Source organism: Schistocerca americana, chromosome 5 (assembly GCF_021461395.2).
Source record: "Schistocerca americana isolate TAMUIC-IGC-003095 chromosome 5, iqSchAmer2.1, whole genome shotgun sequence".
NCBI classification, from domain to species: domain Eukaryota; kingdom Metazoa; phylum Arthropoda; class Insecta; order Orthoptera; family Acrididae; genus Schistocerca; species Schistocerca americana.
Genome location: NC_060123.1, coordinates 235,516,734 through 235,531,082, shown reverse-complemented (window position 1 = coordinate 235,531,082; position 14,349 = coordinate 235,516,734). Strand labels below are relative to the sequence as shown.

The window sequence follows — 14,349 nt, the reverse complement described above, 5'->3', positions numbered from 1 at the left end:
ATCAAATAGGGGTAATTCAGGAGTTGGTTTAATAATGAATAAAAAAATAGGAGTGCGGGTAAGCTACTACAAACAGCATAGTGAACACCTTATTGTGGCTAAGATAGACACGAAGCTCACACCTACTACAGTAGTACAAGTTTATATGCCAACTAGCTCTGCAGATGCCGAAGAAATTGATGAAATGTATGATGAAATAAAAGAAATTATTCATATAGTGAAAGGAGACGAAAATTTAGTAGTGATGGGTGACTGGAATTCGGTAGCAGGAAAAGGGAGAGAAGGAAACGGAGTAGGTGAATATGGATTGGGGCTAAGAAATGGAAGAGAAAGCCGCCTGGTAGAATTTTGCACAGAGCATAACTTAAACATAGCCAACACTTGGTTCAAGAATCATAAAAGAAGGTTGTATACATGAAAGAAGCCTGGAGATACCGACAGGTTTCAGATAGATTATATAATGGTAAGACAGAGACTTAGGAACCAGATTTTAAATTGTAAGACATTTCGAGGGGCAGATGTGGACTCTGACCACAATCTATTGGTTATGAACTGTAGATTAAAACTAAAGAAACTGCAAAAAGGCGGGAATTTACGGAGATGGGACCTGGATAAACTGACTAAACCAGAGGTTGTACAGAGTTTCAGGGAGAGCATAAGGGAACAATCGACAGGAATGGGGGAAAGAAATACAGTAGAAGAAGAATGGGTAGCTCTGAGGGATGAAGTAGTGAAGGCAGCAGAAGATCAAGTAGGTAAAAAGACAAGGGCTTGTAGAAATCCTTGGGTAACAGAAGAAATATTGAATTTAATTGATGAAAGGAGAAAATATAAAGACTCAGTAAATGAAGCAGGCAAAAAGGAATACAAACGTCTCAAAAATGAGATCGACAGGAAGTGCAAAATGGCTAAGCAGGCATGGCTAGAGGACAAATGTAAGGATGTAGAGACTTATCTCATGAGGGGTAAGATAGATACTGCCTACAGGAAAATTAAAGAGACCTTTTGAGAAAAGAGAACCACTTGTATGAATATCAAGAGCTCAGATGGAAACCCAGTTCTAAGCAAAGAAGGGAAAGCATAAAGGTGGAAGGAGTATATAGAGAGTCTATACAGGGGCAATGTACTTGAAGACAATATTATGGAAATGGAAGAGGATGTAGATGAAGATGAAATGGGAGATACGATACTGCGTGAAGAGTTTGATAGAGCACTGAAGGACCTAAGTTGAAACAATGCCCCGGGAGTAGACAACATTCCATTAGAACTACTGACGGCCTTGGGAGAGCCAGGCCTAACAAACCTCTACCATCTCATGAGCAAGATGTAAGAGACAGGCAAAATACCCTCAGACTTCAAGGAGAATATAATAATTCCAATCCCGAAGAAAGCAGGTGCTGACAGATGTGAAAATTACCGAACAATCAGTTTAATAATTCACAGCTGGAAAATACTAATGCGAATTCTTTACAGACAAATGGAAAAACTGGTAGAAGCCAACCTCGTGGAAGATCAGTTTGGATTCCGTAGAAATATTGGAATATGTGAGGCAATACTGACCCTACAACTTATCTTAGAAGCAAGATCAAGGAAAGGCCAACGTATTTTTCTAGCATTTGTAGACTTAGAGAAAGCTTTTGAGAACCTTGACTGGAATACTCTCTTTCAAATTCTGAAGGCGGCAGGGGTAAAATATAGGGAGCAAAAAGCCATTTACAATTTGTACAGAAAGCAGATGGCAGTTATAAGAGTCGAGGAAAATGAAAGGGAAGCAATGGTTGGGAAGGGAGTGAGACAGGGTTGTAGCCTGTCCCCAATGTTATTCAATCTGTATATTGAGCAAGCAGTAAAGGAAACAAAAGAATTGAGATTGTTATTCTGTCAGAGACAGCAAAGGACTTAGAAGAGCAGTTGAACGGAATGGATAGTGTCTTGAAAGGAGGATATAAGATGAACATCAACAAAAGTAAAACGAGGATAATGGCATGTAGTCGAATTAAGTTGGGTGATGCTGAGGGAATTAGATTAGGAAATGAGACACTTAAAGTAGAAATGGAGTTTTACTATTTGGGGAGCAAAATAACTGATGATGGTAGAAGTAGAGAGGATATAAAATGTAGACTGGCAGTGGCAAGGAAAGCATTTCTGAAGAAGAGAAATTTGTGAACATCGAGTATAGATTTAAGTGTCAGGAAGTGGTTTCTGAAGGTATTTGTATGGAGTGTAGCCATGTATGGAAGTGAAACATGGACAATAACTAGTTTGGACAAGAACAGAATAGAAACTTTCGAAATGTGCTGCTACAGAAGAATGCTGAGGATTAGATGGGTAGATCATATAACTAATGAGGAGGTATTGAATAGGATTGGGGAGAAGAGAAGTTTGTGGCACAACTTGACTAGAAGAAGGGATCAGTTGGTAGGACATGTTCTGAGGCATCAAGGGATCACCAATTTAGTATTGGAGGGCAGCATGGAGGGTAAAAATCATAGAGGGAGACCAAGAGATGAATACACTAAACAGATACAGAAGGATGTAGGTTGCAGTAAGTACTGGGTGATGAAGAAGCTTGCACAGGATAGAGTAGCATGGAGAGCCGCATCAAACCAGTCTCAGGACTGAAGACCACAACAACAACAACAACACATGTGAACAGGCAGAATTTTGTACTGTGGCCGGCAATGCCTATATAAAACAACAAGTGTCTTGCACAGTTGTTAGATTGGTTACTGCTGCTACAATGGCATGTTGTCAAGATTTAAGTGAGTTTGAATGTGGTATTATAGTCAGTGCATGAGTGATGGGACACAGCATTTCTGAGGTAGCAATGAAGTGCATATTTTCCTGTATGACCATTTCATGACTGTACCATGAATATCAGGAATCTGGTAAAACATCAAATCTCCAACATCGCTGTGGCCGGAGAAAGATCCTGCAAGAACAGGACCAACAACAACTGAAGAGAATCATTTAATGTGATAGAAGTGCAATCCTTCCACAAATTGCAGCAGATTTCAATGCTGGGTCATCAACAAGCATCAGCATGTGAACCATTCAATGTGACATAATTGACATTTGCTTTCAGAGCAGAAGGCCCACTCATGTACCATTGATGATTTCATGCCACAATGCTTCACACCTCGCGTGGGCCCGTCATCACTCACATTGGACTGTTGATGATGGAAACATGATGCCTGGTTAGATGAGTCTCATTTCCAACTGTATCGAGCGGATGGATGTGTATGGGTATGGAGACAACCTCATGAATCCATGGACCCTGCATGTAAGCAGGTTCAAGCTGGTGAAGGCTCTGTAATGGTGTGGGGCATGTGCAGTTGGAGTGATATGGGTCCCCTGATACATCTATATATGACTTTGAGAGGCGACACGTACGTAAGCATCCTGTCTGATCACCTGCATCCATTCATGTCCATTGTGCATTCCTTTCAGGCTTGGGCAATTCCATCAGGACAATGCGACACCCCACACATCCAGAACTGCTACAGAGTGGTTCCAGGAACACTCTGATGAGTTTAAACACTTGTGCTGGCCGCCAAACTCCCCAGACACAAACATTACTGAGCATATTTGGGATCCCTTGCAACGTGCTGTTCAGATAAGAGCTCCACTCCCTTGTATTCTTACAGATTTATGGGCAGGCCTGCAGGATTCATGGTGTTAATTCCCTCCAGCACTACTTTAGACATTAGTTGAGTCCATGCCACATCATGTTGTGGCAGTTCTGTGTACTTGCAGGGGCCCTGCACAATGTTTGGCAGGTGTACCAGCTTCTTTGGCTCTACAGTATATATTAGATGCTGTCACTTGCAACTGATGAAGGGTGCTCCTGACTCAGTTAAAGAGCCCAAACCACGAAAGTTTCTTCTGCACTATGGGGCTAAAAAGCAGTAAAATGAGTTGGGTACTCCAGAGGTGTAGGGTGAGATGCCAGAATGCTGAACAATGTACATGAACACTATGTTTGTACTGAACTTATACACAGCGTAAAACAAAGGGAACTGGAGAAGTCAACTGTGACAAAACACTGCCTAGAGAACTGGCATCAAATATAATTTGGAAATACAAAGGCTTGAACCACAAGTCATCATACTGTTATGCAATAAAAGAGATGGCTGAGATTAGACCAAGTTGTAATTAGAATATTTTTAATAGAGACCTAGAGTACATGTTTAGCAGTGTATGGGGGTGTGCATTGGACATCAGATGATAATGAAGATGTGTGATTGACATTTATAGGGAGGCATCAGTGGCACTTTTGAGTATGTCTCTGGCTCATTGGACATCATCTGGTTTTGTGGTAGATCGAAGCTGCCAGAGATTGTCCAACTCACATTCCCGTGTTTTTGCCGTTTTGGCCCAATTCTGGAAAAGTCTGGACACTGCTCATTTTTTCTTTTTTTTTTTTTGTATAAAAACAAAGATGATGTAACTTACCAAATGAAAGCATTGGTATGTTGATAGACACACAAATAAACACAAACACACACACAAAATTCAAGCTTTCACAACCCACGGTTGCTTCATCAGGAAAGAGGGAAGGAGAGGGAAAGATGAAAGGATGTGGGTTTTAAGGGAGAGGGTAAGGAGTCATTCCAATCCCGGGAGCGGAAAGACTTACCTTAGGGGGAAACAAGGACAGGTATACACTCACACACACACACATGTCCATCTGGGAGTGGGCTGAAGGTGAGGCCTTTGGATAGGACAGAGGTTTCGGATTGGGAGAGAGGTTTGGAGGAAAGGTTAACTACTGAATTGGGATGTTGTGGTTCCAGATTGTGTTGACTAGAATTTTGAGGTGTTGGGGGGAGTGGAGCTGGAAGTGGGAGATTGAGTAGATGGGAGAGACTGGGTCTGTGTGCAATGAGAGGAGGTTGAGGTTTGTTGGAAAGGTTGTGGAGGGTGAGTGAGTTGCCTTTCCGGAGGTGGGAAACCAGGAGATTGGATAGTTTTTTGAGGTGGAGGGTGGCATGCTGTTCTAATTTGTGGCTGGCCTGTAGGAGGATGCTCTGAACAGCTGGTATGGATGTGGGAGAGGAAAGATTGAGAACTTTGATTAGGGATAGGAGTTGACGGGTGTGTTCATTGGCTGAGTCGATGTGTAGGTGAAGGATTAGGTGGGTGAGGGATATGGATTGTGCAGTTTGGAACTGGTATAGGGGCTGATGGAAATAAGGATTACAGCCAGAGATGGGAACTTTAAGTGTGAGGCCTTTGGGGGTAATGCTAAATGTCAGACAACCCTGAGTAAATAAAATGTGGGAGCATAATCTGGCTCGGGTGAAGACATGTTTGTGGAGGGAATGTAAATAAAATTTAATGGGGTCATTGTAGGGATGTTGTGAGGGTGACATGGTATTAGAAGATGGAAAGGGTAACATGAGGCTAAAGTGAAAATAAAAATATATGGGGAGAGATAAAGGTGTGAAAAAAGTAGAAAAAGTGTTAGTTTGAGATGAGCTATGTTGATCCTTTGCTGAACTTAGGTTGGTGAACAACGATGTGTACAAAGGTTAGGTAGTTGTGTTGCCTCCAAAACACATTAAAGGGTGGAGAAATCCAGGAAAATTTCGAAAAAACTGCGTTTAAATGTATTCAAAGGACTGGTTATGTGCTGGCAGATTATGAAAATGAGGCTAACAATTGTCTAACGAAGAAATAATAACGTTTAATCCTGTGGGAAGCTGCTAAAAAATGATCGGTTATGTGGGAAAAAAACAGGAATGGAAATAAAATGAAAGCTGTTCGAAATAGCTGAAATCGTTGTTTAATGGGTGAAAGGAACTGAGGCTGTGAAATAGTATTCACGAGGTTACACGAAATGTTTGTAAACTGGGAACAGTGGATTTTATAGCAGCGGTAATGTTGAATGCGTTAAAAATTTTTAGGTTATGGTTTGGAAGTAAATTACGTATTATTGAGTATATATAGGCAGGATAAAATGTATGGTAGATTATGGAAAAAAGGGAAGATGAATACAAAGTGAAACTACTTGTACAAACAAAAAGAGAAAGTAAGATGACAGAAAAGATTTCGAAATGCAACAATGACAATAACAAACGTAATTGTTGGGTTCAAATTAATGATATGATAAAATAGAAAGAAACATTCCACATGAGAAAAATATATTAAAAACAAAGATTCCATGACTTACCAAACGGGAAAGCGCTGGTAGATAGACACAATAAAAAAACACACAAACACACACACAAAATTTCAAGCTTTCACAACCAACGGTTGCTTCGTCAGGAAAGAGGGAAGGAGAGGGAAAGACGAAAGGATATGGGTTTTAAGGGAGAGGGTAAGGAGTCATTCCAATCCTGGGAGCGGAAAGACTTACCTTAGGGGGAAAAAAGGACAGGTATACACTCGCACACACCCACTTTGTTTTTATATATATATATATATATATATATATATATATATATATATATATATATATATATATATATATATATATATATATGGTTATAATAAAGGGAAACATTCCACGTAGGAAAAATATATCTAAAAACAAAGATGATGTGACTTACCAAATGAAAGTGCTGGCAGGTCAACAGACACACAAACAAACACAAACATACACACAAAATTCAAGCTTTCGCAACAAACTGTTGCCTCATCAGGAAAGAGGGAAGGAGAGGGAAAGACGAAAGGATGTGGGTTTTAAGGGAGAGGGTAAGGAGTCATTCCAATCCCGGGAGCGGAAAGACTTACCTTAGGGGGGAAAAAAAGGAAAAAAGGACGGGTATACACTCGCACACACACACACATATCCATCCACACATATACAGACACAAGCAGACGTATTTAAAGACATATTTGTGTCTGCTTGTGTCTGTATGTGTGGATGGATATGTGTGTGTGTGCGAGTGTATACCTGTCCTTTTTTCCCCCTAAGGTAAGTCTTTCCGCTCCAGGGATTGGAATGACTCCTTACCCTCACCCTTAAAACCCACTTCCTTTCGTCTTCCCCTCTCCTTCCCTCTTTCCTGATGAGGCAACAGTTTGTTGCGAAAGCTTGAATTTTGTGTGTATGTTTGTGTTTGTTTGTGTGTCTATCGACCTGCCAGCGCTTTCGTTCGGTAAGTCACCTCATCTTTGTTTTTACATATAATTTTTCCCACGTGGGATGTTTCCCTCTATTATACACTCCTCGAAATGGAAAAAAGAACACACTGACACCGGTGTGTCAGACCCACCATACTTGCTCCGGACACTGCGAGAGGGCTATACAAGCAATGATCACACGCACGGCACAGCGGACACACCAGGAACCGCGGTGTTGGCCGTCGAATGGCGCTAGCTGCGCAGCATTTGTGCACCACCGCCGTCAGTGCCAGCCAGTTTGCCGTGGCATACGGAGCTCCATCGCAGTCTTTAACACTGGTAGCATGCCGCGACAGCGTGGACGTGAACCGTATGTGCAGTTGACGGACTTTGAGCGAGGGCGTATAGTGGGCATGCGGGAGGCCGGGTGGATGTACCGCCGAATTGCTCAACACGTGGGGCGTGAGGTCTCCACAGTACATCGATGTTGTCACCAGTGGTCGGTGGAAGGTGCACGTGCCCGTCGACCTGGGACCGGACCGCAGCGACGCACGGATGCACGCCAAGACCATAGGATCCTACGCAGTGCCGTAGGGGACCACACCGCCACTTCCCAGCAAATTAGGGACACTGTTGCTCCTGGGGTATCGGCGAGGACCATTCGCAACCATCTCCGTGAAGCTGGGCTACGGTCCCGCACACCGTTAGGCTGTCTTCCGCTCACGCCCCAACATCGTGCAGCCCGCCTCCAGTGGTGTCGCGACAGGCGTGAATGGAGGGACGAATGGAGACGTGTCGTCTTCAGCGATGAGAGTCGCTTCTGCCTTGGTGCCAATGATGGTTGTATGCGTGTTTGGCGCCGTGCAGGTGAGCGCCACAATCAGGACTGCATACGACCGAGGCACACAGGGCCAACACCCGGCATCATGGTGTGGGGAGCGATCTCCTACACTGGCCGTACACCACTGGTGATCATCGAGGGGACACTGAATAGTGCACGGTACATCCAAACCGTCATCGAACCCATCGTTCTACCATCCCTTGACCGGCAAGGGAACTTGCTGTTCCAACAGGACAATGCACGTCCGCATGCATCCCGTGCCACCCAACGTGCTCTAGAAGGTGTAAGTCAACTACCCTGGCTAGCAAGATCTCCGGATCTGTCCCCCATTGAGCATGTTTGGGACTGGATGAAGCGTCGTCTCACGCGGTCTGCACGTCCAGCACGAACGCTGGTCCAACTGAGGCGCCAGGTGGAAATGGCATGGCAAGCCGTTCCACAGGACTACATCCAGCATCTCTACGATCGTCTCCATGGGAGAATAGCAGCCTGCATTGCTGCAAAAGGTGGATATACACTGTACTAGTGCCGACATTGTGCATGCTCTGTTTCCTGTGTCTATGTGCCTGTGGTTCTGTCAGTGTGATCATGTGATGTATCTGACCCCAGGAATGAGTCAATAAAGTTTCCCCTTCCTGGGACAATGAATTCACGGTGTTCTTATTTCAATTTCCAGGAGTATATATATATATATATATATATATATATATATATATATATATGTGTGTGTGTGTGTGTGTAAAAATTATGTTATCGTAACATTTTTTTTCTTAAATTTAAACTGTATGCTGACAACTATAGAGATTAAAGCAAGATGGAAGACCGGTAGGGTACATAGGTCTAGGAATACCTACATCTGCAGGAGCAGAACTGAGAGTAACACAGTCTTAAGGCACAGACAACTGTGCTGTAGCCATTAACTACAAGAAAGTTTTGTGTTGTATGAATGCCTCATTTGTTAAATACCAACCAATTAGAAACTTGAAAACAAATTTCTAAGCACTCTTAGCACCACTGTCAAAAGAATACAAATGATTTTGTGCACTGCTTTGTCACTGTGGTTGATAGTCTTACAGCAAAAAATAGTTTCTTCCAGATATGTTTTGACCAGTGTTTTCTGGAATGTAAGAGGCATTCTTCTTATTAATTACTTGAAAGAATAAAGTACAACAAGAACTGGCAGATGTATAACATCTGGACCATTTGGATTAGAAATCATCAAAACGTAGTTTTGAGTATAATAAACTGAATGATGTGAAGCACAAATTGTTGGAACATTCAAACCATTCACCACAGATTGCATACAACCTCTTCTTTATGTCTGCAGCACTGTCATTTTAACTTAGTAATGTGACCATGTCAGGCGAGCACCACAGATTCAAAATTAGTAACTTATTCAAGATTGTATTTAATGTAATGTATTTCTACAATATCATCTGCAGCCATGAGCAGCTTCCATGGATGAGCTCAGCACTGCCACATCACTAATAACGTCTGAGTGATGTGCTAAATCTGATTGAAAAAGGAAAGAAATGCATTGTTTGTGCTTTGTGTATCTATAAGTACTACAACCATTTGATCTGTTTGTTATTTGTTATCTTTAGAATCCCAGGAGTTATTTCTGTCATTATGTGGATTGACACAGTACATACTTTTATGGGATATTACAAATTTATGTGATATTGTGCTGCAATTTGCATTACAGATTGCATTAGTCGACATTCTATGTAAACTTGAAATACATCCAGATGGTATAATTGGTCACTCTGTTGGTGAATTGGGTTGTGCATATGCAGATGGTTGCCTCACAGCAGAACAAATGATACTTGCATCTTACTATCGAGGAATAGCTTCACTTGAAGCAGAACTTATTAAAGGGATGATGGCTGCCATTGGTAAGCATAAAAAACCTCTCAGTATTATGAATAAATCATTATTTGTATTTCTTTCATGTGCCATTTATTTCAGTTACTGAGTGTAATGCACCAGAATGTTTCAATATAAACATTTAAGTATATTAATGGGAAAGCAACTATTACTGTTGTAATTCCTCACACTCAGAAGTGTTTGGTCTCTGTCATATCATCACACTTTGTTATTGTTGGGTAAAATCCAAAAATGGTATATGCCTGTGAAAAACTTGGGTTTGTGATCAGGGATGTTCCTCATCATCTGTTTCAACTTTTCAAAGGTGACACTCAAGGATTCCCAAAGTTTAACACAAAACTTGATGGCATAACATTGCTCTAAATACTGATTTTCCAATTTTGTAACACACAGCAATAACACAATTTCACTGAAGGTGCTCTCAAAAATCACATGATGACTGTACTGAGCTGAAACTTAGTCTGAATTTCAAGAAGAGATGAACACACCAGTCTTCACAAGTAGCAAAACACAGCATTGCAAGATTGCTTGCATTGCTGTCAGTCTCATAACTTTTCTCACCCACCTCATATACAGTAATTTGGTCTGCAAGATATCTAGGAGAGTTAAAAATTTCATTGTATCATCAGCCTTTGGTTCTAAATCTTATCCTTCCAGTAGGGCTTTGCATATCCTTTTGTCAAGTTTTAATTATTAAGGATGACTCATACTTATGCTGTCTTTCACTGAGAACTATCTTCAATTATTTTTGTACTTGGGAATATAATGCAATATCAAGAATCTACACTACCATTTGCCATCACTGTCTATGATTGGAAGCTCAGGCATAAGCACATTACACTACCCTAAGCTATTTTCTCAGTTGCTTATTTTTTTAGAGTCTTTCAACTATTTATATGATTATGCAATATTCAAATATTTGTGCCTCAGTCTTGCTCCCACAAATTTGTTCTCTCACTTCACTCATCTCAACTATATTCCTCAACTGTTTTCTGATGTGAGGCTAGTACTGCACCTTACTCATCACCTAATAAAACTATAAAATTATGAGACAGAATGGGTGGTCAGTACTGGAGGAGAAATTCTTAGTAATGCACGTACATACCAATACAAAAGTACAAGAAACTACCATAACTTTCAGCACTATTAGCTTTCTCAAGGATGATAGAGGGTCAGGTTAAGGAAGATTAGAAAGGAAATGCAGATTACTGAGACTCCAAGACCAGAATGACCCATCTATTTTGGTGAAGAGGGGAAACAAACATGAAGTTGGATGCAAGAATATGTTGGAAGGCAAGTTCCCATCTCAGGAGTTTGGGAAGGCTAGTATTGTGTAGGAGGATTCAAGTACCAAATGTGGTGTTTCCAGGCAATGAGTTTCCTTGAGCTAACTGTAGTGAATGTTCAGTAAGTCAGTAAGAGTATCTAATTCATATTCCTCAACCATTCTTTGTTTGGTGATAATTTTTTTATTTGGCAATATTCCTTTCTTTTCCAGTGTTCAGCAATCAATTTTTATTGTTTGATTACCTCTTTTCACTGTTTGGCAATCTACTTTCATTGTTTGGCAGTCCACTTTCATTGCTGAATGACCTTTTGTCTCTGTTTGATGGTAATTTTTCCTTATTTATTGACAATTTTTTCTTGTTTGACTATACTTTTTCTACATTTAATGTTCTTTCCATTTCTTTGCAGTCTTACTAGTTTCTCAACATTCTTTTAGTTCCTAGTTTGCCTTTGTATAAATGCTCATTGTACTATTCTTTTTCTCGTACAAGTATTACCTCCACCATTACATAACCTCTGCCAACTACCGCTCCCACAAGCTGCTGTCTTTCTTTAAAATCTCCCAAACTTTCAGCCCTTAAAAGTTTTAATGCACTCAGTGTATTTCTCCTTTAAACAAGCAATAAATCTGAACAGAATACCTCCCACCATGAAATAAGAAGCCATTATATTCATCACATATCTCAAAAAAATGTCCCACCCTCTGTCTTCACCAACTACAACCTATGAGGTGTTTTCCAATACTAAGGTCCATTGGTCATTAAAAAAATAAGTTTATGAAAAATGTTTTTATTGGCAGTATTATAGTCATAATTTCAGATCCATACACTAGGCATAACTCATAATGGATTTCAGCTGCTGAAGATCCTTTTGGCAGCAAAAATCTAATCACACCACACTATTTACAGCTGGCAGGATCTTGACCATTGGGATCTGCTCTCACTGACTGGCAAATGACTACTGAATCAAACCAATACTGCAGTATTTTTCCAAAGAGTCAGCAGACAGCGCTGCATGTGTGAAACATCATTCAGTCCTACCATCAGTTAAATACTGGTCACCATATCTTAGTTTTGGAAGACGCCTCTTAAAATGCTGCCACTAACAACTGTCTATCCTACCCAATGAGCCAGTCTAGTCTCCTTCTGATTAGATAGATTAGATTAGTTTTTCATTCCATAGATCCATGCTGAGGAGATCCTCGTGGATGTGGAACATGTCAATTTTTTTTTAAAGCTGAAATAACAATACTAATAGTATGAATATATACAATACATCATTTGTTTCTATTAAAAAATTCATGAATGGAGTAGAAGGAGTTGGCCACTAGTAAGACTTTCAGGCTCCTTTTAAACTGATCTTTATTTGTAACTAAATTTTTTATGTTTGCTGGCAAATTATTGAAGATGAGTGTTCCTGAGTAGTGGACCCCTTTCTGAACTAAAGTAAGTGCTTTTAAGTCCTTGGGCAGATCATTTTTGTTCCTGGTTTGTATGTATGAACTGAGCTGTTTGTTGAAAAAAGAGATATGTTATTTAGGACAAATTTCATTAAGGAGTAAATATACTGAGAGGCAGTAGTTAGTATACCCAGTTCTTTGAAGAGGTTGCTACAGGACGTCCGTGAATTTACTCCACAAATAATATGTATTACACACTTTAACGTCCCATCCCAGAACATCCTCCACCCAAACACAACTGTAGCTAAAATCAAACAATCGTGTTCTACAGTCAGTCTCAAGCCTCTCATTCAGATCCCTCTCCAGTCCTGAGACATCTGTTCTTTTCAAAGGCATAGTCTTCAGTCCCAAAGTGAAATGCAATCACACTGGCCTACTCAATGATCACCCTTCATTTGTCTGTAACATCAGTTCACAATATTACTTCACCACTCAGTCCCAACACACAATCAACAAAGTGAGCATTGAATCCTGCCTAGAACAGTGACCACCCAAATACCAAACTGATCTCTCAGTCCTTTCTGAAAAACATTAGTGAAAGTACACATCTTACCCTAGCTCAGTCAAAGCTTCCATGATCTGAAGGCAGACTGCTCTATCATCATAATTTATGTAGAGAAAGGCACCATTAGTGTGGCACTTGACTGTGAGGAGCATGTGGCTTAGGGAACATGGTCAGCCCTGATTCCATGACATACAAAACTGTTCCACTCCTTCCATCTTTGTTGAGCTGCAGAAAATCCTTAAAACCCTAGGTTCTTTATGAGAAATCACAACTGCTTCTGCAGAACTCTTTCCTATTCCTGAGTTGTGCACCCTAACCTTCTACCAACTTCCCAAAATACACAAATCAACCATACTGGCCATAGCAGATGCCTTCATAGCTTCCACTGACTGCACTTCAGCCCTGTTGGCAAGCATCAACAACCAGCACCCACTCTGTTCAAAAAACCTAAACACTTCCTGAAATGTATCAGTTCCATTCCTATCCCTTTCCCACCTGAAACCCTCCTTGTCACCCTTGGTTTGATGTTACTCTGCTCACACACACACACACACACACACACACACACACACACACACACACACACACACAAATGGCTTCTCAGACCTAGAACACTGTCCTCCCAATGGACACCTGAAAGTCCTCATTTATTGTCACTCTAGCCAACTTTATCCTTACTCATAACTATGTCACATTTGAGGACTTCTGTGGCAACTGGGATGGACCATCCTATGCCAACATTTTCATGAGCCTCAGAAAGAGGCTTTTCTCAAGACTCAAAAGATGGGCCCTTGGGTTGATACAGATTTATTGGCAACATGTTTGTGGCCTGGCCCCATGTTGAGAAAAAACGTCTCCATTTCCTGCAACACCTTGACATCTTTTCCCAGCCAAAAATCATCTTGTCCTTTTCCAAAATCAAAGCTACCTTCCTTGATGTTGACCTACAACTCATTCAATCCATATGAAAACCAATCACCAATAATACCTACATTCTGACAGCTGCCACCTCTTCCACGTCAAACATTCTCGTCACTAAGGCATAATCATCAAGGGCTGGCATTTCTGATCCACCACTTAATAGCCCAAGAAGTACGCTAACAACATCTCACAGTTGTCCTCTCCTGAAAATTTCCCCATTTACAAACAAATTTTTATGCAGCGTCCTTCTCTCACTGTCTAACTAGTATAACTTTCACTACTAAAAATATCAGAAGCACATCTCTTGTTACCTAGTGCCACTCAGGCCCTATATGCCTCAATATATTACTATGGCAGAGCTGTGACTTTCTCTTGTCC

The 14,349-nt window shown here is 40.9% G+C and overlaps 1 protein-coding gene across 1 annotated transcript in view; it reads left to right on the top strand.

The window, feature by feature from the left end:
- Window positions 1–14,349, top strand: part of LOC124615980 (fatty acid synthase-like) — a 394,674-nt gene that overhangs the window by 148,606 nt on the left and 231,719 nt on the right. Inside the window, exon 11 of the mRNA XM_047144185.1 lies at window positions 9,618–9,807. Coding sequence (XP_047000141.1) covers window positions 9,618–9,807 — 190 coding nt within the window. The remainder of the gene's footprint in view (window positions 1–9,617; window positions 9,808–14,349) is intronic.